Source organism: Myxocyprinus asiaticus, chromosome 43 (genome assembly GCF_019703515.2).
Source record: "Myxocyprinus asiaticus isolate MX2 ecotype Aquarium Trade chromosome 43, UBuf_Myxa_2, whole genome shotgun sequence".
Taxonomy (NCBI): domain Eukaryota; kingdom Metazoa; phylum Chordata; class Actinopteri; order Cypriniformes; family Catostomidae; genus Myxocyprinus; species Myxocyprinus asiaticus.
In genome coordinates, this window is record NC_059386.1 from 1,947,432 (window position 1) to 1,973,696 (window position 26,265).

General features: G+C 38.3%; 2 protein-coding genes across 5 annotated transcripts; both read left to right on the top strand.

Annotated features, from left to right (window-relative positions):
- Positions 1-2,818: 2,818 nt before the first annotated feature.
- LOC127433379 (purine-rich element-binding protein gamma-like) lies at positions 2,819-10,537 on the top strand. Its single transcript, XM_051685242.1, has one exon. The coding sequence runs from the start codon at positions 4,833-4,835 to the stop codon at positions 5,796-5,798; it is 966 nt and encodes a 321-aa protein (XP_051541202.1). The 5' UTR covers positions 2,819-4,832; the 3' UTR covers positions 5,799-10,537.
- Positions 10,538-14,697: 4,160 nt separating this feature from the next.
- LOC127433361 (uncharacterized) lies at positions 14,698-25,568 on the top strand. 4 transcript variants are annotated; one of them, XM_051685185.1, is made up of 9 exons: positions 14,698-14,820; positions 16,152-16,305; positions 16,696-16,861; positions 18,235-18,469; positions 18,566-18,709; positions 18,799-18,961; positions 19,082-24,264; positions 24,417-24,463; positions 24,589-25,568. In XM_051685185.1, the coding sequence occupies exons 2-9, from the start codon at positions 16,176-16,178 to the stop codon at positions 25,250-25,252; spliced, it is 6,732 nt and encodes a 2,243-aa protein (XP_051541145.1). In that variant the 5' UTR covers positions 14,698-14,820; positions 16,152-16,175; the 3' UTR covers positions 25,253-25,568. The 4 variants fall into 4 exon arrangements, with proteins under 4 accessions (XP_051541145.1, XP_051541146.1, XP_051541148.1 ...); XM_051685186.1 differs by having other exon boundaries at positions 16,152-16,296; XM_051685188.1 differs by having other exon boundaries at positions 24,417-24,730.
- The last annotated feature ends 697 nt before the right edge of the window (positions 25,569-26,265 follow it).

Here is a 26,265-nt window from a genome sequence, read left to right on the forward strand (position 1 = left end):
TAATGAAGACTCCAGTCATATCAGTGACCTTTTAACCTTATAAAAGCTGTTTTATTTTACATGGAGAGGGTCTGCACATGAGGGCTGCCATGTTAGAATCACATGACCAGCCAAATACTACTCGCTTAATCTCACTAAACGTCCTGTTATTTGACACTTTCATCATTGATTAAAGTAATCATGGCTGACTGTGAATATTACATTTCTACAACGGCATCTGAAACTGAAAACTATTAATTTGAAATGATGCTGCATCCAAGCTGCTATGTGTCAGTGTAAGTCCAAGATGACACAAAGACAAAAGTTAAAGTGCAGCTTAGTGTGTAATTTTAATCCAATACACTTTTTGTCAAATTCTGTGAATATCTCTTCACGGTCCGCTAGCTGTCCGTTCTGTGGACAAATCCGGTGTTTGTACACAGCCTTGGCTCTGTAAATGGGAAAATAAACAAAGTGGATTGGACTGATCCACACAAAACAGTTGCGATCACACATCATTGGCAATGGGCGTGCATGATTTGGGGGGGCGGATCTTCTGAAGGAGCACTGAAGGGAGGGGTGTGTTTGGTTGGCTGTTGAGTTCAAATATCAACAGTCTTTCTCAGGAATCGTTTACTCCACCTTTAGCATGAAAACCAGTTGAACCGTAACACCGGCAATGTTATCGGACAAGCCGATTCCTCTGCAATGCATTCTGTCCGGTGTGTTTATGTTATAGTGGTCTTGTTTATAATGATGTTAAATGTTTATCGTCTTTTATTTAGAATGGCCTATTTGTTCATAGGGAATCAGAGAGTGCGAAAGGGCGTGATGAGTCTGAGGGCTGTTGGCAAAGGTTATTTGAAAACATACTTTATATTTGTAATTCCGTTCGGTGCCACTAGTAGCACAGAAATGACACACTCCACCTTTAAATGTGAGTGGTCATGATTTCCTACATGCTTGTAGTCCAAAAACCTGGAAGTCTAATTCGCAATGGGTTCCTTCTGGATTTCCAATGCGTTTTTATAATGGGGTTTTTGAACTTATGAGAAAAATAAGGTCTGTGTTAAACATTACTTGACGATACGTGGACGTTTTGTTCTACAACATAAACTGCATACAGTCGTACCTCAAACGTGAATTTTGAAGCCACATTGAATTATATACTTTTTTTTTAAACGTACAGCGGCTTCAAAATTCACGTTTGAGGTATGACTGTATGCAATTTATGTTGTAGAACAAAACATCCTCGTTTCATCAAATAATGTTTACCACAGACCTTATTTTACTCATGAATTCAAAAACCCCATTATAAAAACCCACAGGAAAATCCAGAGGGAACCCATGGCGAATGAGACTTCCGGGTTTGCCTACATATTGACGTCACGGCTGAACAGCTCTATTGCAAAATGACAATTCATGTCTTTAGGAGTTAAAATTTTTAATGAGGAAATTAATGAGTGCATTAGGTATCATGAACTAATGATAAATAATAATATTTTACAGCCTTTATTAATCTTGGTTAATCTTAATTTATGACATGCCATATGTTTGATGTCTCTGAGAATGTGACAACCCATGTGAGACACAAAGGTGAGGATGTTTGCTCGTCTATATGATAATTAAGCCCTTTTTGGGAATGCGTTTTTTTCTAACAAAATCAGTTTGAGTGGGACTCAAGGAATTTTAAAATAAAAGTTGAAGATGTTTCTTAATATTCTTATGAAATGTTCAAGAACTACGCACTTACTTTTCCCCGGGGCCCCCCAGGTATGTCAGGGCCCATGGCAGTCGCCTTTATCGACTACAGGAAGGGTTGACAACTCCACTTAAAGTAGATGATATTGAGCATTGTGCAACTAGTGATTTTGTACATATTGTAGGCCAATGAGTTCAAATTTTACACATATATTTCATGAAAATGGAAAAGATATCATAGCCACATCTATTGGAGGATACATTTGGAAATGCATGCAGTATGTCACATCACTGCATTTCTCTGTTGTGTTCTACAAAATTGAAAGCTTTTACGCTCATAACCAGTGTTGGGAAGTAATGAACTGCATGAAATCTAGATTATGTAATCAGATTACAAAAATCAAGTACTTATTAGAAAATTAGATTGCATTAAATTTTTTAATGTGTGTAATCAAATTGCAGTAACTATTTTAAGAATTATTGTGATTTTTGTTTTTGAATGAATTTTTTTTTTAACAAATCTTTTAAGTGAATTACTCATTCTTGTTCACTTCCATATACTGACTCGTATTTCTCGTTCACTGAAGTCTTTCCCTTTCTAAGCCAGTGAGCTCTAGTTTAAAGCATTAGACAGCTTTGGCGGCTTTTCTTGCCTGTAAAGACTGACTATAGTGCCAGCCAATAGCATTCCAGTGCAGGCTGTGAAGAAGCATATCATTGGTTTCTCTGTGATTTTAGTCTGAACGAGACTTCTTGTTTGTGACTGAACTGAATGTACTGGCGGTAAATCTCGTTCGTGAACGAAATTAGCTTTTACAAGGATCCTCATTTGTATTCAAGGATGTGTTGACTGGAATGAGAGGAGGCATGTCATTCGTTCAGTTTGGCAATCTCGTTCAACAAGAAAAGGAGAGGCCCAGATTAATTATTAGTCAAATTAACTGATGGCCACACATTACAATGACTTCAGGATGTTATTGTTGTTTTAGGCTAATATTGTTGTACTTTTGGTATAGCAGTTTACAAAATGATAGATATACATTTGTTGTCATTTGTGGGGAAAATGCTTATGATGTTTAAACACTCTGCTAAAGTCTCTTAGTAGATTTGTAGACACAAAGGTTTTAATAAAGGATAATTAAACTTGTTTTGGTCATGAAGGACTTGGTGCTTTTGGCTCAATGACTCACTTAAAACACAACAGAGATGCTCATTTGTTGCCACCACCTACTCGGGCAAAGGCATAATTTGCAGAAATGGTCGACTCGAGTCACTGCACTGAATCAAAATCCCTACTACTACAGGATTGATTACATAACCTTTTAACCATCCATCCATCCAGGAGGGGGTAGGGGGTTAGAGGTTCCCCATGAGAGTTTCTTCGTCCATCCGTGTTTATTACTAAAACTTTAATTATCTAAACATTACATTTCAGAAGTAATCTACCCAACATTATAGCAAAGATATGTGGGGATTTATAGACTGCTGTCAAAATCCATGTGATGGCCTCAATACATTAAAATAAAACTGCAAATTTGAATTGCAGATACCTGCAGTTGTATAACTCCAATCTGAAGGAATATAAAGACTATGGGTCTAAACTCTTGAAGAGAAATGGTCCATTATCTCATAGAAGTCGTTGCAATCATGCGCCAACCGCCTGTTTATGCGTGCACAGTCAAATGAAGTATACTTTGAAAAGCTAGTGTTCGTCTGTATGCAGACGCTTTAAAAGCCCCGTTCACATGCCAGGGATATTGTCGCTTGGTGTCGCTAGACTCTGCGATCTGTGTTGCTGGTGGGCGTTCTTACTGCTCTTGCTTTAATGTTATTGGTGGACTGCACATCTGGCTGTAGCTTTGGAAATTCTGATTACAGATTATACTGCCGGTACAACTAAGATATCATTCTAATCTGACATGGAATCAGTTCTATCGCTTCTAAAAATTAACATTTCGAAGGGGTTAGTGTTTTTACATAACTTGCAGCAGTGCTCAATGCATCATATCATGAACAAGATGAACGATCTATCAATGTAAGAATCAATTAACAAGCTCCGGAATGTCACTCGTCATTTGCATAAAGTTGAAATTTTCTCAACTTTGTCTGTCCCTCGCCATGGCGATCTCTGTCGCCAACAGTCACTACAGCTCGTGTCGCTCTGCTCGCAGTGAAAATGAATGGGATTGTGTCGCTTTGTCCCACGATGCCACCAGTGGTATTCACGTCAAAACCGAAATACACTTTGGGCTTAACACTACAAGATCAGCAGACCACAGTAGACAAACACATGCGATAAAATGAAAGAACATAAAACCTTCTTCACTATTTGCATATACATCACAAAGTCTCAACAGGTCTTTTCCTTCCCTCAGACATATTGCTCAAATTCACTCAGAACAGCTTCTTACAAACCTTATAAAAGGTTTAAGTGAAAAATGTAGCCTAATTTGAATCATTTAGCAGACACATTATTCCAGTGATTGACCAATGAAGAAAAGCACAAACAATTTAGCATACAGGAGCAATAATATAAGCAGACACCGAATTTCAAAAGAATCAGAGCAGTAGAAAATCCTTATACAGTTGGTGATACATTTTAAAACTACAAATATTAAATACATGAATACTGAACTAAAATTTGAATTTGTCACTTCATTTATTGCTTAGCATTTTAATATGTTTTTGTTCCATATGTATGATTTTTACAATTCTGGCAGACTGGCTTCCTGCATACTTCCAGTGTGCTGTAACATGAGCAGCGCCGCGCGTGTTTTAGTACGCAGCATTGAGCTGCAGCTCTGTGGAGGGAGGGGGCAGAATGGGTCATCGAGTTCATTCGTCTCTCATTCGCACTAGAGCAGCAGCGCCCTCGATAGAGACACAATCTTTCTCTCTCTTCTCTCAATCCAGCTGGCAAGAGAAAAGTGTCAGATGGATGCTGAGGCGCAAAACAAGAGCTTTTAAAATACCGTGCAAAATGTACGTGCCTCCGCGCCTCGCGTGACCTTACAACAGGACAAAGAGAGTCGATGAGCCGCTTGCTGCTGCTGCCATTTTCAGGTTTAGTTCAGTCGACGAAACTCTAAAAGCGGAATAATACAGAAATACTCGGTGTATGGAGAGCAGCGATGAAGCGCGTATCGCTGTGAATGATTATGGCCGATAGTCACCGGAGGGGGATGGACAGAGGCAGGATGACATCAGGATACTCGCAGCAGTGTGAGAGCAGCAAAGCATCAGACATACAGGAGCTCGCGTCCAAACGTGTGGACATCCAGAAGAAGCGCTTCTACCTGGACGTCAAGCAGAGCACCAGGGGTCGCTTCCTGAAGATCGCCGAGGTGTGGATCGGCCGAGGCCGGAATGACAACATACGAAAGAGCAAGCTCACCCTGTCCATGTCCATGGCGCCCGATTTGCGCTACTGCCTGGGGGATTTCATCGATTATTACGCGCACATCGGGCTCCGAGGATGCCAGCAGGCGCCGCGGCCGGAGGAGCAGAGTAACGGCCAGGGCCGCGTGATGGACTCCCGCAGGAGAGCAGCGCCGGATCAGCCGGCATCATCCACCGGCTCCGCCGCGTCCGAGGAGCAGATCCACCGGGTGTTGAAGAGCGAGTTCATCGAGAGGGACAACAGGAAATACTATCTGGACCTGAAGGAGAACCAGCGTGGTCGGTTCCTGCGCATCAGACAGACCGTCAACAGAGGACACGGCACCATGGGCTACTACGGTCAGGGCATCGAGCAGACGATCGTGCTGCCCGCTCAAGGGCTCATCGAATTCAGGGACGCGCTGTCTCAACTCATTGACGATTACGGCGATGACGAGCCCGACCGGGCCTCGCGGAACCACGAGGAGTCGCCCGAGCTCCCCGAGGCCGCGTCGTTCCGTGTCGACAATAAACGCTTTTATTTCGACCTGGGCTCGAACAGGTTCGGCGTGTTTCTGAAGATTAGCGAGGTTCGGCAGCCTTACAGGAACACCATCACCGTTCCTCTGAAAGCCTGGGCCCGTTTCGGCGAGAACTTCATCAGGTATGAGGAGGAGATGCGACACATCTTCAGCTGCCATAAAGACAAGCGGACAGACACAGACGAGCACGATGATTGACAAAAATAATGCTTCTGTTGTTGTCGAAAGGTGTACCTCTAACGTCTTACTGTACTAGTTAACTCTGGACAACCACAACAGCACTTTCACATCCAACTCCCTCATGTTCTTCTCCATTAATCATACATTACTGTGGTTTATTTTCATATAGAGCTCATAATCAAGCAGAGAGGCTCTGTTGATTTTAATGTGTCTGGTGGAATAGAGAGGTTCGGCTTTTTGCAGTTATTCTGAATCTGCAGTGTGTGTGTGTGTGTGTGTGAGACAGAGACAGAGACAGCTCTGCTTGTGTACTGTATATCAGTGTGATAGTAAATCAAGAATGAATGATTGAATACTTCCTTTGGCTTAAAGGAAGATTTCGGGTTCTATACAAGTTATTCTCACTCAACAGCATTTCAAAAAGTCATTTCAACCCATCCCTCCTTTTCTTTAAAAAATCAAAAATCACGGTTCCAGTGAGACTCTTACAGTGGAAATGAATGGGGACCATTTTTGGAGGGCTTAAAGGCAGAAATGTGGAGCTTATCATTTTTATAAAGGCACTTGCGTTAATTCTTCTGTTAAAACTCGTTGAGTGTAAAGTTGTTTAAATCATCATTTTTGCGGTGGTTTTAGGATTTATCTCACTAAAATCATGTTAACACATATTGTTTATGTCTTGTGTCTATACTTTTGAAACAGCGAGTATTTTACCATTTACAGATTGAATCCATTGACTTCCATTGTAAGTGTCTCATTGGATCACAGATATGTGCTTGTTTTTAAAGAAAAGGAGGGACGAATTTTTTGGTAATCAACATTATTTCACAAATGCTGTCGATTGAGCTTAACTTGTACCAAACCTGGAATGTTGCTTTAACAGTTTTTCAAAGGTAGTAATATATATGGGGCTATAGTGCAATGTATGTAAATTGGCAATCAAATAACGATATCTTTAAAGGATATAGTACACTTTTGTCTCTAACTAGAGGGTTAGGATTTGGTCTCTAAAACAGTTTATCAAAGGCAGTAATATATGAGGCTACTGTGCAATTTCTGAATAGTGGTAATCTTTGGTAACAGACGGGTTAAGACATCAAAGATCTAATCAAGCACTCGTGTCAGAGATATTTAATCAATTCTACATATTTTGCACAGTTTCATTAATAATTATTAAGTGCTGGGAATGTTTGAAGCTTCGTCTCAAAAGATCAAAAGAACTGCAACACTCCATTGCACAAACTGTGGGTCCCATCTTAAATCAGAAACCAAAAAGTGCATTCATATTTACCTGATTTGGGTGTACACACTAGTTGGCTTTTATAAAAAGCTTTGTTTTTTGATAACCAACAACCTAACTTAGATCTGAAGTAATCTTAGTTGAACGATTTCAGTCTGATCCTTGATAAAGTTATTGGATTAGTCTTCTGTTTAACTATAGAGCATTAAACATGACATTGTTTGAGCCATTCATTTTATACATAAATATATAGTGTGTAAATGGCCATGTCCTAGCATAAGTAGTGAACTTTAAGGCTGGGTATCGATACAGATCTCCTGATGTGATTTGATTCCAATTCATAAGCTCTTGATTCAATTTTAATTTCGATTCTGCCAGAAATTCTCTCTCAGCAAATGCTTTAAAATATACAAGGAAACTTGGTACATTATGAAAAAATTTACAATGTGTCCCAAACTATGCAGTTCAATTGCAATTTTTTAACAGGTATAATAATCCACCCAACCAAAACTGAAGTAAACTTTAAAGGAAAAGCTCACGATCGTTCAAATGAAGATTGTGATTAATTAGAAAATCAATATTTTTTTACCCAGCCATAGTGAACTCGCTCAAAGATTAGAATGTTTTTTTTACATAGGTTTTAAACTTGGCTGTACGTATTGATTTTCAGCATTGTCCAACTTTCTGACCAGACAGATGCTGAATCACTTGATGAACAATAACATCATATGTGCAATAATTCTCCATCTTTTTTCCTCAGTCCTTGTCAGTGGCATTTAACAACAACTGTGCAAAAGCAACTAAAACATTATTATGTTTTATTTACATAAAAAATATAAATGGGCTGTCAAATTATGTTCGTTTAAAAGTAAAGCTCAATAACATTATTTAGATTTTAGCAACTAGCATCAAACACCTGAGGATAAAGTGATCTTTTTTCTTGAGGAAGAACTGTCGCTGAGCTCGGCATGTAAAATGCACTTCAAGTATCATCCAGCTCAAAACAATAGTTGTGTTCAAAATAAGTATATACTGTAATAAGTAATAATTTTTGGAAAAACTATATGATCATTTTGTGTTGACCCTCAAACTGCTGCCACATCCTCAGATGTCCCCCATGTTTCTAAAAGCTGAAATGGAAGGTCAGAAACAGATACACTGGCTTGTAGGAAACAGTATTTCAGATTTTGGTATATTTAGTATGTCATCCAGATATAAAATCTATTCTGAAAATGGGCATACTATGCACCGTATTTGTATGGCATACTAAAGTTAATTCAAATATACTACGAGCAGTATGCTAGTGTACTATCATAGAAATACAGTGGATGTTAACTAGTTGCCTTTACAAAACCTTTTTTTTCTGGGGGGTTGTAGCATTTTAGAGGCATGGACGTTCATGCAACTAGGCAGTGGTTTTCTTGTTGAAGCACAACTAAACAAATATTTAGGTTTCTTTTTTTATTAGTACTGTTGTACTGTCTACTAATTTAGACATGTTCACTTGTGCAATTATTGTCCAGCTGACAAAAAAGCAATGTGTTTCGGCACTTCTATCGATACTTGCTGATTCATATAGTTTTCATCAGCTATTCAATACTTTTTTTCTGTGTTTGTAAGTGTGTGCGCGTGTGTGTGTTTTACCAGAAAATAACAGAATTATGAGTATATTTTATGGGTTAGTGTTAAGATCTATAAGAGACACCTCCCACAGGAAGCACTTTATTCAAACAGCACTTTGAGCTGCTGCACCTGCTTCAACACTACTAAGAGGACTTGCATTTGTGCACTGTGTGATAATAGTGACAATCGCTCTCCCAGATTAACTCATTATAACACCTCAGCCTTTGAAAAGTACATTCATCTGCTCACATTTAGCTCTTTCTGGTTTATTTGACCAGAATTAGTTGTGTGTTAGTTCATAAGTGTATCCAGGGCTCAACAATAAGTATTTTTTTCTTCTGTCTGACCATCCAACCCAGTACAGATTTTTACAAGCATGTTCAACAATTTCACTGGCCCCACCACAAAAAAAAAAAAAACATAATTAAAAAAATTGGTTACACTTTATTTTATAGTGTCCTTGTTACAGTGGAATTACACAAGTAAGTACTGAGTAATATTAACAACATTTACTTACTTACTATAGGGTTAGGGTTTGAATTAGGGTTAGTTGCTTGTAATTATGCATAATTTACTGTTGTTACTATAGTCAATAGATGTAAAATGTATAACAAGGTCACTGTAAAATAAAGTGTTACCATAATTTTATTTTTTGCAGTATGTTTGCATTTTTTTAAAAAAAAATTTTTAATTTGAATTAATAGCTGGATATTATACAGCTTATCCAGTATTGTATAACTCCATGACTTGCTCAGCAATATTCTCTTCAAACTGTTGCCCTGCCATGACAGTAGTTGCCCCGAAAGAGAAAACTCACGTAAAAGCGGACAGTTCACAGTAATCTCGCTACAGCGCCCCCTTGTGGCAAAGTGGAGAACAGAAAGTACTTGAGTATTTTTTGTCTGACATTTTGGAACGTGACTGGCATGAAATCGAGCTTGCATAGCAAGTAAAGCGTTCATGTACTTGTGCAGAGTATGTTTCGGCCTTTTATTCTTGAGCCCTGAAATCAGACCAAGAGTTTTGTCTGTTTAACTGACAACTGATTTCATTCCGATTGTCTTGTTTGTTTGCTATGGTTGTCTGCAACCAAATTTTCTACAACAAGGGCTGCAACGGTTGGCAGTATCTACTCATATTCTATGATTAACTAGTTAAACATTTGAACCAGTTTTTTTCTTAATTTTGAACATCCTTTTCTACTAAGGGCATCAAAATATTCAGAATGTTACCCTTGAATGAGACATTTGACAAGGACAGAAGTGAGGTCTGAACGGTTGTGCTCTTTAACCCCTGAAGCAGTGGACATGTATGGATAAACCATGTGCACTTTAAAAATCTGAGTACAGGTTTGTTCCCTTTTTAAAAAAAAAAAAAAAAGTAAATGTATGCTTGTTATATATGTACTGTATGTGCAATGCATGACCAGAAGAGAGCAGTGTTTGTATGATGTATTTCTCGTTTTATTTATAGGTGGGCTACAAATATTACATTATTTTATTTTTAGTGTAATTTATCACCCTGATAAAATAGCTGATTTCCTGTTTGCTCTACGACTATACAGGAAAATAGACCTCAAGACACATCAATTTGTTAGGCCATCTGAAAATACAATTGGATTGCAGCTAGATGTCTGAGTTTACATAAACACTTGAATTTGAAATTAGACTGTTATGTATAACAATTTTCAGGCTATAGGCCTTAAATCATTACATTATGATTGTAATGATTGAGTTTAGGTTCCAAGTTGTTCGCCTTTCATCACTAGAGCGTGAAAGGTTTTACGTATGATGTGAGAAAACAAAATGGAGAATTACCATAGACAGAAAAAAGTTTGAATGCGACAACAAAAACAAAAAAATAAAATGGGGAAATGTTTCAAAATATCAGACCAGAGATGTATACCTCTATATGTGTTCTTGATAGTTGTGTGGGTAATGTGATGTTTAAAAAAGAAAAGTTAAGAAAAAAGAATGGTTATTCTGAAGCTTTTATTTTTTATTTTTTTAAGTTATTTCTCTTTTATCTTTGTGTTGACCATCTGTAGTTGGGCTTAAGGAGCATCAGTGTTTGTGAAATGATTTTAAAAGATGGCAAAAATAATTTTTAAAAATGGTATTGGTGTATCTTTAGATAAAGTAATGTACAACATTAGTGTGTCCTTCTGTAGACCCTTCGAACATTATACAACTCAAAAACAAGAAATTGTTCTGTCTAGTAGCACTTTCTTTAATGTGGGTACTGTGTTCGTTTCTGTTTAACATGTATGGTACAGTATGAATATAACTTTTTTTGCCTTGTAATGTTCTTAAAAGGTTGAAACATGTAGGATACATATCTGGAGAAATATGAAGTTCTAAATATGAAGTTCATGCATGCCAACAGTTGGGTCCTAACAAACTTCAAAATATATCTGAAAAAAATGGTGCTATATGAGAACAAATAAAGGTGCTGAACTGGACCCTAGCTGCATGCATGTTGAATGACAGTGGAAAAAGTAGAGTAAACCTGAGGCAAGATGCTGTCTTCAAGATGAATGACAACATGTCCTTTCTCAACGTGTAACTGTAAATCATGCATACATGGTATATTCACACACTGCTTTGTGTTGATAGATAGAAGAGTGCAGAGTTTCAGCCATCTTAGCTTGATCTGTTTGGATGCTCCCTGCCAACAAGTCTGGCTTTATTCAGCAGTTTCTGTGCATTTACTTAGAAATTATAGATCACTGATTGGGAGTGAACAGAATGATATAGGAAAGGTTTACTAATGTTAAAGCTAATTGGTCTTTTATTAATGACCAGAACAGCTGCAAACCGTCTGAATTGTCAGACAAGTAAGCAGGGAACAAGCAAACTACCCTGGCTGACTCACACTTTACAGTAAATAATACAGAGCAAACAGTACTGTACATGATAAATATGTGAGTGACATGTCATGGTGGAAATCCTCAAAGTACAAGATGAAATCTGTCATGCTTATTTACAGTTACAGAATATTTGTGTGTAAAAGTTCCACAGACAATCTAATAAAGTACAACTTTTTTATGTTTAAAGTGTGTTTTATTAACCCTTCAGATGTCACTGGTTATTAGGTCATGATCATGAGAACATGATAACACTAGAAGTCGACATGTTGCAACCAAATGTTCCAGTACACTGACATCAACCCCATTCTGCTGAGCTACTGACAAGTGCCATCTCCCATCAGACATTTTTGCATCAATTCAAATGTGTTTACCTTTTCCTGCGGTGCTTCTGATCAGTAGCCTCAAAGACATGGGTTCTGATCCTGACTAAAACCAGGAACTAATCGTGTTTACCTAATCAATGGTGAGCGTGATTTGGAGGTTCCATTTTGCCTCTGAGATTACATTTTTACTCCACTGAAGGTTAGGTTCAGGTTTGGATTAGGGCATCTGGTTCATAAAAATATGCATTCCTGTTGACTGTATTACATCATATACAACTAGCATTTGGCACCCCTCAGTGGGCATTTTACCTAGAAACTGAGAGGGGTCTGTCGCAACATGCAAGACTACAACAAGACACGCCAACTACACAGCACATTCACTACAAGTAATGCCCCCTCCAAATAAGCAGGGAAATCCTGAAGTCTTGGTACACTTGGATGTCACATTCATACACTGTTGTGTTTATTTGGCATCCCGCAGCACCCATACACCTTCACCTATCCATAACTCTAAACCTAACCATAACCACAAAGATTTAAAAAAGAAATGTTTGTAAAATCATTAAATATAGTGCTGAATTAAAAGTTCTTTTGAATTCAATCATACCACCGTATACTAGGTGGCGACAGTGAGGAGAAATGTAATGAAAATGAAGAGAAGAAGCTAGTGGTATGCTAAGCTAATAGGCTAACCAATTAATAAGCTTACTGGAGAAAACAGAACAGATAAACATTTATCTTACCTTTTATATCTTTTTTTATTATTGAACAAGCAGAAATTGTAGAAACGTCTTCAGGTATAGAGTAAAGAGCACTTCCACAAAATTTCATATTAAACGAATTAGTTCAGTTTACCATTTATATCTTTCATTTAATAATATGATATGTGACATATGACTTAAAAGTTATTCTTTGTGATATTTAAAAAGTTAAGAGAAAATGAATCATACTGCGATTGCATAGGAATTTAAGAGTTGTTTATGCCAGTGGACTCACTTCATGATCCAAGGGGGGCATTATGTGTAGTGGGCCTGAAGTGGGTGTTCCTTGGTGTCATGACAAATGGAAAATCAGATCTCCCTCTGATGTCACAGCAATTCCATTGGCTGAGAGACCTATTAATGGGTACTATATTCACTGCCTGAGTAGAAATCCTTTAAAATCGTTTTATGATGTATGTCGATATAACTTTGTAAATACAACATTTAATGACTTTTAAACCATAATTTACACATGATAGTATATAACTGAAGCTATAGATTAAAGATGTGTCATTGTTTGTGTTTTTCAGTTAGCCTAGACTTCAGTGGCATGCTATCATGATAATATGATAGGTTTTTGCTCAGGCATTACAAACGGTTACCCCCATGGGGACTCAATTTTCAGGGTGGACTCAATTTATCATGACACCGGATGCAGACAGATAAACTTGGGAGAAACTGGGGCTCAGCAACACTTCCTGCTTCTGCCACTGTGGACAGTTGTTTGAATTTTGGAAAGTAGAGTTCAGAGTTTAGCTGAAGAACTTTCGACCTTCTGTCTCCGAATTCATAGTGTGATCTGTCTGGTGAAGTTTATGTTGGCAAAACATAGGAAAATGTGAACATGTCGGCTGTAGTTATCTTTTCCATCACTACATTAAGTTTAAACAAAAGCTAAAAATAAAAGAATTGTATCATTACATAATAAATTAGGTTTAATTGTATTAAAAAAAAAAATGATTGTCTTTTTTATTATTTAATTGCCTGTGAACAAGTCAAGAAGACATCCGAGTCATATCCTGCATGTAATATGTGGATGGACAAACAATAAAGCATATAGCACAAACTGTCTTCTCTTTCTAGTTTAGTTAGCTGATAAATCTGTTTAACTTTGTTTGACTGTACAGTAGCACTAAGCAAATCTTAACTAATGTTCTTCCACACATGTCAGGAAGAAATATACCCACTGTATAAACAGCATTAATATGCAAACTACAGTGTTATTGTATTACTTTCTAGTGTTTTACTGTTTGCTGCCTGCTGTGGAGTCTAATTTTAAGGAAGCGCGGACTCTTTAAGTTGAAAAAACACTTTTTTTTGTCTTTTTTTTTTTTACAGTGTATGACATTTAACCTCAACTTGAAGTGCTGAGGCAAGATGATCAGAAGAACTACAAACAGTTGCCACAACTGAAACTTTCTGGCCTTATCTTTAAGAAATACAGTTAATTTTGTCACATACTTGTGTTTTTCTATCTATTTCATAGAGTTGCATTCACAGTACTTTAAGAACTTTGTCTGAGACCTGAATTATTCAGGAGTAAAAAAAAAAAAAAAGGAAGCACAGAAAACAACAGCTTTGTACACTAGTGTGATCATGCCTGTGAATACTGTGAACAGAAGCTTCTATTTCTGAGAAAAACCATCAGCTGATGCAATCCTCCAAGTAAAACTTATTTCCTCTCTTGCATAATGACAACATGATCCAAAGTTATTCCATTTGAAACATATGGACGTATGTATGTGTACCATTTTATTGCGATTGTTCAAATGTCGCTTATTAAGCAGTATGTCAGCAAAAATAAACTATATTGCAAATAAAAAGCACAGGGATATTGTAGCTAGTCTTTTTCAAACTGCCAGCACTTTCCCATATGAAGTCCTGTGACAACCCTTGACCTGCTTCAAGAGTAGATTCTAAAAGAAACATAATCCTCAAATAAACACATTTTGAAGTATTTTCACAGTAAAATGATGCAGATGTCTATGTTGCTGATGTGTTTAAGGCTCATTGGTGAGTGGTCTAAAGCAGAAGCCGCGGTGTGAGTACTAACAGTACGAGGTAATTTCCTGCGCCCTTGCTGTTCAGTGTTTGAGGTCAAGCAATTTCCTTTTTGGTATGTCTCACTTGATGTTCCTCAAACTGAAGTGACAAACTTCGCCCAGTTCCCTGCTAAGACATCATAGATCATGTCAAACATGTTCAACTGCCACTTCTGCTGATGGTAAGTATCTAGCATTTCTATCTTAAAAGTCAAAAATGATAATTTTCCTCATCAATGTACTGACACCTGTAAGACCAGCGTAATGTATTTTAGTGTAACCCCTGCCGAACACAAGAGAGGACGTGCAGTAATAAAAGTAAGAACAGGTGTCACGTGTGTATTTACTATTAAACCACTAATATAAAGTCTTTCTTTCTCTTTTAAACAAACACATAGCAGATATTTCATTCAGAGATCAATCCATGTGATTATCAGATCAGAACAACATTACTGAAGTTCTAGTCATCTGACCATGTCTAAGCTTTAGCATTTATGTGGTAAAGTTGGCTTGAAGTTTTTGCATCATAGCTACAGTATGTCTCCTAAGACCTAATACCAGCGATGTTCAGCTGACCAATTCTAAAAGATTTTCATTTTCATTGGTGCATTTTACTATGCTTTGTGCTGACTTTTGCTGTGGCAGTGTGGTTATATGGGTAGTTGACATGAAATAATTTTAAAAGTTGACATGTTCTGTTCCATTTAAAACTATTTTTAAAAGTATGTTCAATTATATAATAATTATATAATAATTACAATTATATAAATATAATTATTATTATTATGAATGCAGCTTTTATGACCTCCAATGCATTTAGATGACATTTAAATGTGGGATTAAGAGTAAAAATGTCCACAACCCTTTTTTATCCAAAAAATATTACCTTCCTAGTCAGTTTCAAGGGTTATTATCATTTTAATAATAGCTCAGTGGCTTGTTATGGTCATAGAGTCACATGGTACAGTATATAGAACAAAGCCATACCCATACTGACCAGTAAGCAAAGGTCTAATTTGTGATCACATGTTACATAATCTGAACAACTGCTCAGTGAAGCTTTCACTGGCATGGCATTTGGTGAGATTTGTTTTTAACTGTGATCATTATTCATAGTAAAGAGAGTTCTCAGAACGGTAATGCTGCTTTTCAGCAAATGTCTGTGCAAGTAAATAATTAAATGGGTGATAATAAGTGTCTGTGGTTTAGCGCTAGTGGGGTACAGTTTAAGGAACACACATGTTAAAGAAAAACTGTATTGTCTCTTAGTGAATTATCATTAAGAATCTATAGTTATCTATACAAAAACTAAGGAAAGCAAATAAGCTGATAGAGGTTCTGTGTTTTATCTTCTTGCCTTTTTTACAAGTGACACTTTAAAATGGGTGATAGCTTTATCATATGGTCTGCTGAAAAGAGTGTATCTCATACACAGGGTCGTGGCTGAACACCACAGACAGCAATCTATATTCTGTTTTTACACATCAGACTAATACGTTTACTGTTATTTCAGGGTAAGTTTCAGTTGTAAACAAGTATGGAGAGAAGACAGCGTGAGGAGACAGCAGAGGGCTTCACAACACACCAGCCAAAGTTATCAGGAACCCTGGCACTGAGGAACTTCACCATACCAAGGAAGAAACGGACCTCTGGAGAAGGTTTTATAGGTTTTCACAGCATGCAAATCAACCTTTGAAATAACATTGCAGTAAAATAAATATGTAACAGACCAGGGCACTGTCATAAGAAAATGTCACACTGGTGACTTTTTCACCTCAGATTGAAGGATTCTGATCTTTTGATACTGTCACAGAAGTGGCTTCAACCACAATACAGAGATATTTTTCTATATTAATTATTTATTTAGGATTTTTTTGGGGTTAACTACATTTTGGTGTATTGCAGAATACACATCACTAGAATAATGTTTCCTTATGAGAGTGACCAATCTTTGTGATGGTATATTAAGAAGTGAAACTGGTACAAACATTGTCTTATCCAATTTATTTCTGTTACATTTTTCAACTGTGCTAATTGGCTTCTTTTTGTTGGATCAGTCCTTTTGGAGCATTGTCTAGAGGAGAGCCAAGATTACAGTCTCATTCAGTCTAAACTGAGAGATTCCAGGCTGGACATGAGTAAGGACCGAGCAAACATGTGGCTTTGGAAAGATGTTCGTTTAGTGCACAATGAGGAGCTTCTTAGAAGGTTCTCAGAAAAAAGGTAATGACCAAAATCTGTACCCGCAGAATTCATCAGAAAGCTCCACTCATTTCCACAAATTTAAGCTTGATCTCATGAAAATTACATGAGTGTGGAGGTTTGCAAATTGATATTGCGTGGTTCATTACATGTATCGCAGCAGTTCAGAGGTAAAATGTACGCTCTGTGGCGCTAAAAGAAAATTTTAAAAGTTTTTAAGGTTAATGCTCTATCACAGTGGTTCTCAACCCTGTTCCTGGAGCACCCCCCCCTTTTCTCCCCAATTTGGCATGCCCAATTCCCAATGCTCACTAGGTCCTCATGGTGGCACAGTTCCTCACCTCACTCTGGGTGGTGAAGGACAAATCTCAGTTGCCTCCGCTTCTGAGACAGTCAGCCAGTGCATCTTATCACGTGGCTTGCTGGATGCATTACCGCGGAGACATAGCGCGTGTGGAGGCTCACGCTGTTCTCCGTAATCTCTGCACACAACTTACCACGTGCCCCATCGAGAGCGAGAACCACTATATAATGACCATGAGGAGGGTAAACCATGTGACTCTACCCTCCCTAGCAACCGGGCCAATTTGGTTGCTTGGGAGGTCTGGCTGGAGTCACTCAGCACTCCCTGGATTCAAACTCATGACTCCAGGGGTGGTAGTCAGCGTCATTACTCGCTGAGGTAACCAGGCCCCAGCTCACACCTTCTTGGCTTACAGAATTTCACTGTGCAAAGGTAAATGTGTCCGCACCTTTACTCGTGATTTGTGTGAAAGGGAATAAAATGTATTGTTGTAGTGCCTCTAGTGTTCAATTTAACAGGAAACTGCCACGATACGTACATCGAACCACATAAAAATAATTTTGCAAAAATGTAGGTATAGTAACATGACTCTATGAGACCAGGTTGGCAAAGTTGGAATGCCAGTCATTTACAAAGTTGTTCACATTCATCTGCCCTTGCGGTATGTTTAGTTGTTACAGTACATATCCTTGCTGAAAAGACCAGCATTGCTGGTCCCCAGCTTATGTTGTGTTTTGGGTGCTGGTTTTCCAACATGGGATGCTGGTGTGCTGGTGTCTGCACTGGCCTTTTAAACTATCTTAACCTGCTTCATCAGAAAGACCATGCTGATCAACCAGTTTCATCAGCTAGGTTTTGCTGGTGAAAAGCAGGGCTATGCTGGTCTACCAGCTAGACTTGCACCAAACTTGCACTGACCAGCATTAACCAGCCTAGACCATCATGGGAATTGTATGCTGGTTATAATGATCTTTTCAGCAGGGATGCTGGCCTATTTGATAATGATTTTAGCTACAAATAAGAGTGTAACTTAAACAAAAGTTTTAACTAACATGTTATATCTGTCCTCGCTCATTGGTTGACTCTACAGGGCAGAGATGCGCGCTAAAGGAAGACATGGGAGAGAAATGGAGGAAAGATTCTGTTTTTTTGTTGCATCGGATCAAATGACGGCACAGATTTATCAGCATGGTCTACTGGTTGGCAGCACAGTCCAACATGCCCTGGGAAAGCCATCACATGGAGTATATTTGTTTAAACATGTAGATGTTGCATTGAAATCAACTACCAATATATTAAGCACTACAAATCTGCTAATTTTCAAGGTTTGTTGGATGTTTCCTGTGTCATATAGAGTTCTGAGCATTGTTCTTATATTGTGAAATGACAACTGTGGACATTTCTGTACTTTTGGGCTTTAGGTTCTGTATGGAAAGGTGAAAAAAATCGCACAGAGCTTGGACTTGAACAAAACGCAGGATCCCACAGTTGGCTTTGACTGTCACATGTTTAAGGATGCAGTATCCCATAGAGACAGTCTCCAGCAGCAAGTACTGGGTTCCTCTGTGAGTTGGCATCATTTTAGGAAAGAAAATGTTCCAAACAATTCAATCTGAAGTTCAACAGGAGTCATAACAAAGCTTTATATTTCCAGGTTTTTCTGTTTGACTTTAATGGGAACCAGGAACTCAGTGAAAGACCCAGGCAGTGTTTGCCCTTTGCTGTAGTTTCATTTGTTTCTGCCAGCAGTTTCATTTGGACTGGACCTACAATCTCACCAGTATCACCTACTATTCTTCCTGTTGGCCCAGTGCATGGTAAGATAGGAATATCTGTTTATTAATACATCAAAAACACACCCAGTCATACATTATGCAACATTTTGTATCTAATAATTTCAGAAATCACTTTGAGAATGTTTCCCTCTAACCCTGTAGAAACAGTAGACCGTTTCAAGGCATGTACTGTGGCTGAGAGAAGAGGCAAAGGAGACACTGCCACCATTACATTTAAACATTTCAGCATGCCAGGCTATTTTGTACCGGATTATACACCTCAGAATGTAGGAATAGAGGCTCTGTTTCAAAATATGGAAAACACTCAGTCACTCAACCCAAAACAGCACTGGATTCCTGCCAGTCAGGATTCCACGCCAAATGTGGATCACACTGCTCTCTCTCAAAGCTTAGTGGCAAAGGAAGAATTCCTATGTAATCAAAGACTAAATACTTCAAGTGCAAATGAAGGATATGATGATAAATGTGACACAATACCTCAAAGTCCATCCACGTCCAAAATTTCCACCATAGTGTATTCTTCACGCTTGGTTAAGGATCCTCGTCTATCTAGGCGAGAAACAAACCAACATATAAATTGCTCAAAGGCAGAGACAACATTTAGCACTTTAGGATGTGAGGAAAGAAAATGCAAACCAGTCCCTCAAAACCAGGAAGAAAATTGTGGGTTTGCTAGAACTGTGTCTGTCCCAAAAGAGCCATCAAATATGGACATAAAGAAGGATCAAAGAAATAAGGGTTGTTGTCTACAATCCTCAGTGAACAACTGTGGGTATTCCTCAAAGCGAAAAACAGAAACATTGCCCTCAATGAAGTTATTCAAAATGAAATTCCAGAAATATGCTGAATACTTCAGACTGAAGGAGGAACAGAGGCGTCAAAAGATCTGGTCACTAGAAAATATGTCACCAGAGCAAAAGCAAGCATTAATGGACCGCATACATTTCTATGAGGTCTATTTTCAGAAGTACAAGAAGGGGTTGCTATCTCAAAAAGTCAATGAGACACAGAAGGCATCCAGTTTGTCTGAAAGAGAACCCAAAGGAAATCTAATTTTACACACAACAGAGAATGCTTACAAACAGAATCAGTCTAATGTGAGCCAAACAAAAATGTATGATGCTTCAACAGATTTTGCTCACAGGGAGAAGTGCATTAGAAACATTGTCAACACAGACATTCATGAGACAAACCATCCAGATAATCCAAAATCTAGTTCTGTAATGCTGGTAGAAAAAAAGCTGGATCTTCTACCAGAGACTCATCGGGACCATGTGGACCATTCTGATGGTCTGGTTGATTCTTCAGGAAAACTTTCAGAGCTAGCCTCTCACTCTCTCACAAACAAAAGAGTTGATGCACAAATTGTGCAATTTGATCCCAAGCAATCCCATGTGCCTGTAACTAGACACAACATAGAAGGTAAGATTAATCCCAAGATAGTATGTCAAAGTGAGCTGTCCACAAGTGTGGTAGAGGACCCTGTGAATGAATCTACTCCAGTTGTTAACTTCGCTGAAGAAACTAGCCCCGAATCTGCCCTTATGTATACAAACAACATCACTTCTATGGAAATTGCAAGCTGTGTTGAAGTCTCTAGCTGTGGAGCATCAGAGAACTGTAGTCTTAACTCTACAATGGTAGTAACACGAGCGCTGAATGGGCAAAATCAAAAAAGGGGTACTACATGTACTGAAGGCTTTGAAATATCTGCAGAGCTTAAAATGGAAGACAACATTACTTATAGGGAATTGTACACAAGACTTCAACTTGATCAACTATTGGCAAGCAAAAATGGAAAGCATATTTTCTCTGTAAAAGCTTACCTCACACCCAGAGTTATGGGTAGACCTACAAATACCATTGGCAAGCTAAAAAAAGACAGCAAATATCACTGCAAAGACATTAGGTTTTGGGAAGATCTCATAGTCACTTTAAAAGACAACAAAACTCCTGCCCGTACGAAACAAACACTTTCTCTCTCTGATCGCTTTTCAAAAATCAAAGGCCTTCAGAAGAGGCTGACTGGCCTCATGAATGGAAGACATTTCAGCAACAGCAAAGTAATCCAAAATCCAGAGACCCAAATTGCCAGCAGTGAAGAATACAAGAAAACTGGAGCCCATAACTGTGAACTAATACAACTATTAGCACAAAGGTACAACAATGCTAAATTACATGCTAAATACAGAAGTTTGAGCAGACAAGGCAATAAGAAGGCATGTATCCGAAAACAGCACTCAGCCCTTTCAAAAGTTAATTCTCTGAGGAGGACAAAATATTTCAAGAAGAAACATTTTTGGAAAGCAAAGAATTGTATGATGTCAACTGAGAGTTCCCATAAATCAGTGTACAGTAAAGAAACATCAGACTCTTCAAATAGTTCTTCACATGCTTCTGAAACAGTCTTAACAGAAAGTAAAGATGAAGGACCTGACCCTCATTTAGGAATACTGTCTCACACACCTCATGCGGACTGTGAAAGTCAACGGTTATGCATTCAGGGTTTTCAAGAGACTAATAATTATAAAAGTCTACTCCAAGACCATTGTTCTCCAACAATATCTCCTACTAACAAAGGTCTGACACCAAAACCTACAGAACCACATTCACAAGATTCAATGGACACTAACAAGAAAAAACCAACAGAAGATGCTATTAATTCAACTCCAGTAATGGTAGATGAAGTGAAACAAGTTAAGACAGCCAAGAACAGCTCAACTCAAAACAAAACCTTGATAACACATGCAAGTATGTTGAATGATTCAAGGACAGACTATAGGAGTACAATCATAGACAAAGAGAGCATGTTACAGGAACTGACATCAGAAACTATATCAGTGCCAGTAGGCAGGGCAGAGCAGAAAACAATGAAAAAATCAATGGAGGACAATGTGGAAGCTTCTGAGTGCTTGAATTTACAGGAATGTAAGGTATCAGAAACACATAGTGATATGACAATAAGCAATGCAATCAGCAGTCACACAACTAATCTTCAGATAAACATGACTCCTGAACTCAAAGTGATGGATACTGTCCCTGATAAGACTGAGGTAGACATTTGTTGTGACGTTGCAATGGATAATATAACAATTAATGAGACAAATGCAAGTGTAGAAACATATCTAAACTTCCAGTGTTTAGACAAAGGAGAGATGCTGGCAAATATCCCAAACAAGAGCCTATCAGTGTCTGCTAACAAGTTTACTTATAGCAGTGTTAGGAGTAGTAATTCAGAGATCACAATGGCAAAAGGTCAAGGAAAAGCATTGTTTGAGACATCATCAGATTCAATGCATTGTGTTGTAGAGGCTTTCAAATGTACATCAAATAATGTTGTAGATCTTACTACCGATGATCCAGTTTCAAGTGGCCAGTGTGAGAATGCTTCAGAACTCACGAAAAGCAATGAAACAAATTTGTCTGGGATTTCCATTTCAAATACCAAACATGCAAGCACTGTCATAATAAAAGAAAACGGTCATTTATCCAGACCAGAACAAAACAAAAACTGTGATAAAGACTCTCCAGAAACGCAGCTCATTTCTAAACTAAGAGATTATTTGACCAAATTTGAGTCCACTGTCAAGAAACAAGAAGCAGTGAATGAAGATCTGAAGGAGAGACCAGTGGCATGGATAACCCTAGACAGTACAGCACATAAACAGCAGTTAGCAGAAAAACGCCAATACAGCACAGTGAATTTGCCCAGTTATATGCCTCAGAGGAGTGACACCATTACAAAAGGCAATTCCAGTGAATACCCTGACACCTCTGCTCAAACTAGGTTGATTCCTGGAAGTGAACATGTTCAAACTGGAACCAATGTTTACTTACTAGTGCCTGCTGGTTCCAAGAGGGATAGACGATCATCTCAGACCAGAAGAACCAACAGGCTTGTATCAAAGAAGGCAAGAAGTACCTCTTTAACAAGTGTCAGTCCTGACAGCACCAGTTCACTAGACACTGTCAAACATAAAACTAGTCCTCTTGCTTTGGCCCAGGTGAACAACAGGAATGACGCTCCCACTGAAAACTCCACCAATACCCCCAATGCACAATTCCGGACACAAAGTAAAAATACAACAAGGCAACAAAATCCCATCATCTGCACCCAAGACTCAGTGAACATAAATAGTTTATGTGAAAGGAAGAGTCAATTGAATCAATCTTTGGACACAATAGAAAGTATTTATAATGGAAATGTGAGCAGTACATTTGCTGAGAGTGAGTATAGTGTCAGTGACATCTCAAACACCCTTAAAATGGCTGATCAAACAACCTCATTAACCAAACTTGGATCTCTGCAATCTAAATGCAAGAGCATGCTGCAGCATTTCATCTCTAGTTTTGAACGAGATCAGAAAGTTCCATTCAACCAGTCTTTTGTTTCAAGGCATCTTATCTTGGAACAATATTTAGACCATCCACCTGCACACGTAGACCTGAAGTACGAAGCGGTAAACTCTTTCTTGGAGTTGCAGATGATGATGGAAACATGGCAGTTTGTTGAAAACAAAATAAATTTTCTGAGTGGAAAACCTACCTTTAGGAGTTTGCTTTACTATGATTCTTCCCTTTATGGTGAACTCTACAAGGGGGAGGTCGGCTTTCAGCAGCAGTCATCATTGTTTGCTTCTTTTCAAAAGGTCCTGGTGCAGGAGGGCTACAGTAAACTGCAGCAATACTACATTGCAGTATCCTCTCTGCACCAACAGATCAACGCGTCCCCTGGCACATCTTACTACATGTATCTGAAAAGCAAACGTGAGCTGCTGGAGGCAGAAGCAGCGCTCAGAAATTTGCATGATATTAAAAGCTTCTTTTTGTCAGTACCAATGGCTGCTATGATCAACTTTGGAGACAGTTTGGAAAGTCTGGAAAGGGTCCACAAAGTTATAATGGCTTTTGTGGAAACACCATCGGATCAGTTGCCAGGGACTTTTGATGTAGGCAAAGCAGAGCATCTGTCTATAACATGCAGATATCTCCAAGAAAAAGCTTTTTTTATTAGGTCCTGCAAAGAAATGGTCAGCAAAGTGTCATGGTTTGGAATAGAGCACCTTCTTTATGATGCCTCTAAGGTTCTTATATGGCAAGACATGAAGCATGGTGTGCCAAGTGAAGTTCTCAAGACGTATAAGAGTTCAAACCCACAAATTATTTTTGGGGTAACAGAGTCTGGCGTCACTCTTGTTAATAAAGTGGAGCAGCCTCCTCAATCCATGGGTGGAGAAGAGACCCCAGCTCAAAAACAAACCAATGCTGCTCGGAAACGCAAAGGTTTACAGTTATCGATGTCCACTCAACCCACTGTTGCACAGGTAGGGTTTCGGTATAGTCCTCTTCACATGAGAAAATTGAAGAATGGTGTGATTAAAAAAAAATATTTTATTAAATTTATTTCAATTGGTTAAGAAAGGGCAAAACATTGTGTCTTTCAAGAAGTTTTTTTTTTTTTTTTTTATAATCCTAGAACTTGTTTGCCGAAAAGGAGGCAGCTTACAAAATGGCTAAAAGGAGGTAGGAGTTTGTACATTGAATTTGAGGATCAAATTGCTAATCCTTAATGTCAAATTATCAAATGCTTCTTAGTTATCAGAAATCCTGAAATCTGTTTTTTAATAAATGTTCTCCAATATCCCCAGGGTATCTTATCCACCCATAACACCATGTAACATAAATAACAATGGTGTGAATCCACTGTTCAAAACTACTCCTCCAGCCCGCGTTGAGAACCCAACTCCTTACTACGCTCTTCCTCAAAAACCCAGTCCAGTTCATTGGGGAATGGTTGGCAGTATTGCCGTAGACTGGAATTCCCCAAACTTGGTGCCACCTTCAAAATCTCATGCACAGTCTGAAATAAGGTCCCGTCTTCTGTCTAAAAAACAAGTGACTTTATCACGCTCTGATCAGAGGACATCTTCAGCAGACATACAAAGAGCCCAGTGGCCTTCCATCTCAGCTCCTCAAGCAACTTTCCTTGAAGATTCTGTAGTTACGTGTCCAAGAATTGAGAGTGTGAAACATCAACAAACTAGCACTTCACCACGTTGTCCCGTGCTCTCAAAAGAACAAGTTAACCAGTTCACTTTGGCCATGACAAAGCCCTATCCACATTTTCCTTTAAATACATCTTCTGTTCCTCCTCCCCGTCTTTCACTCCAGAACACTATGATGCATGTCCCTGTGCCCGGCACGATTACAGCAATTAGTTACCCTTACTTCCTTTTGAATGGACAAACATTCACCACAGGCTCCACTTCAGCCATTGACCCTGATGCTAGATATTATCCTAATGCCATTTAGGACTAATGTACTACAGCTATGATTAAATAACAAAGCTATATGTTATTTTGTGAGTTAATTTAAGTTATAGGGAAGTTGTTCAGTAAATAACATTTTATGTCCTTACCTTTTTCTAGAATTCCATTCATTCATATGTAATTTTAAACAAATATACCATATATATATCAAATACATACAGAATTTACATCTAAAACTGCCCATGTATATACATGTACAAAGAACTGATGTGCAATGTACTGTATTGTAGTATTTATTGCAAATCAAGATTTCTTTTCTACCACAACTAAATGTAAATAAAGAAAGAAATGTATAATTTTATAGCATAACTGTCCTTCAATATACTAGCTAATTACTGCAACATTACATTCACACAAAACACATAATTAGAGAGCTTAGGCAAAATATTAGTCTATTTTTAATAAATACTTGTACAATAGTTGACAATAGTTACGTTCCAACAGTGTCGTTACCATACGTTATCAGTGTTATGTGTAATCTCTGCGCCACTAGCCGAACGGAATTTAAAAAATAAACATTAGTTTTCAAACAGCTTTCTGAATATGCCCAAAATGTCATTGAAAATAACAAGAGATGGGTTTCTTGTAGTATTAAAAGATAACCTACTGTCAGAAGAAGAGTTTTACTTTTGTACAACATCAGTCTAAAACCTATATAAACTGATATATTTCTTAATATTATTATTATTTATTTATTTTTATTTTTTTTTCTCCCCTTTTCTCCCAGTTTGGAATGCCCAATTCCCACTACTTAGTAGGTCCTCGTGGTGGTGCGGTTACTCATCTCAGTCTGGGTGGCGGAGGACAAGTCTCAGTTGCTTCCGTTTCTGAGACAGTCAATCCGTGCATCTTATCACGTGGCTTGCTGTGCATGACACCGCAGAGACTCCGCATGTGGAGTTTCATGCTACTCTCCACGATCCACACACAACTAACCACGTGCCCCATTGAGAGCAAGAACCACTAATCACGACCACGAGGAGGTTACCCCATGTG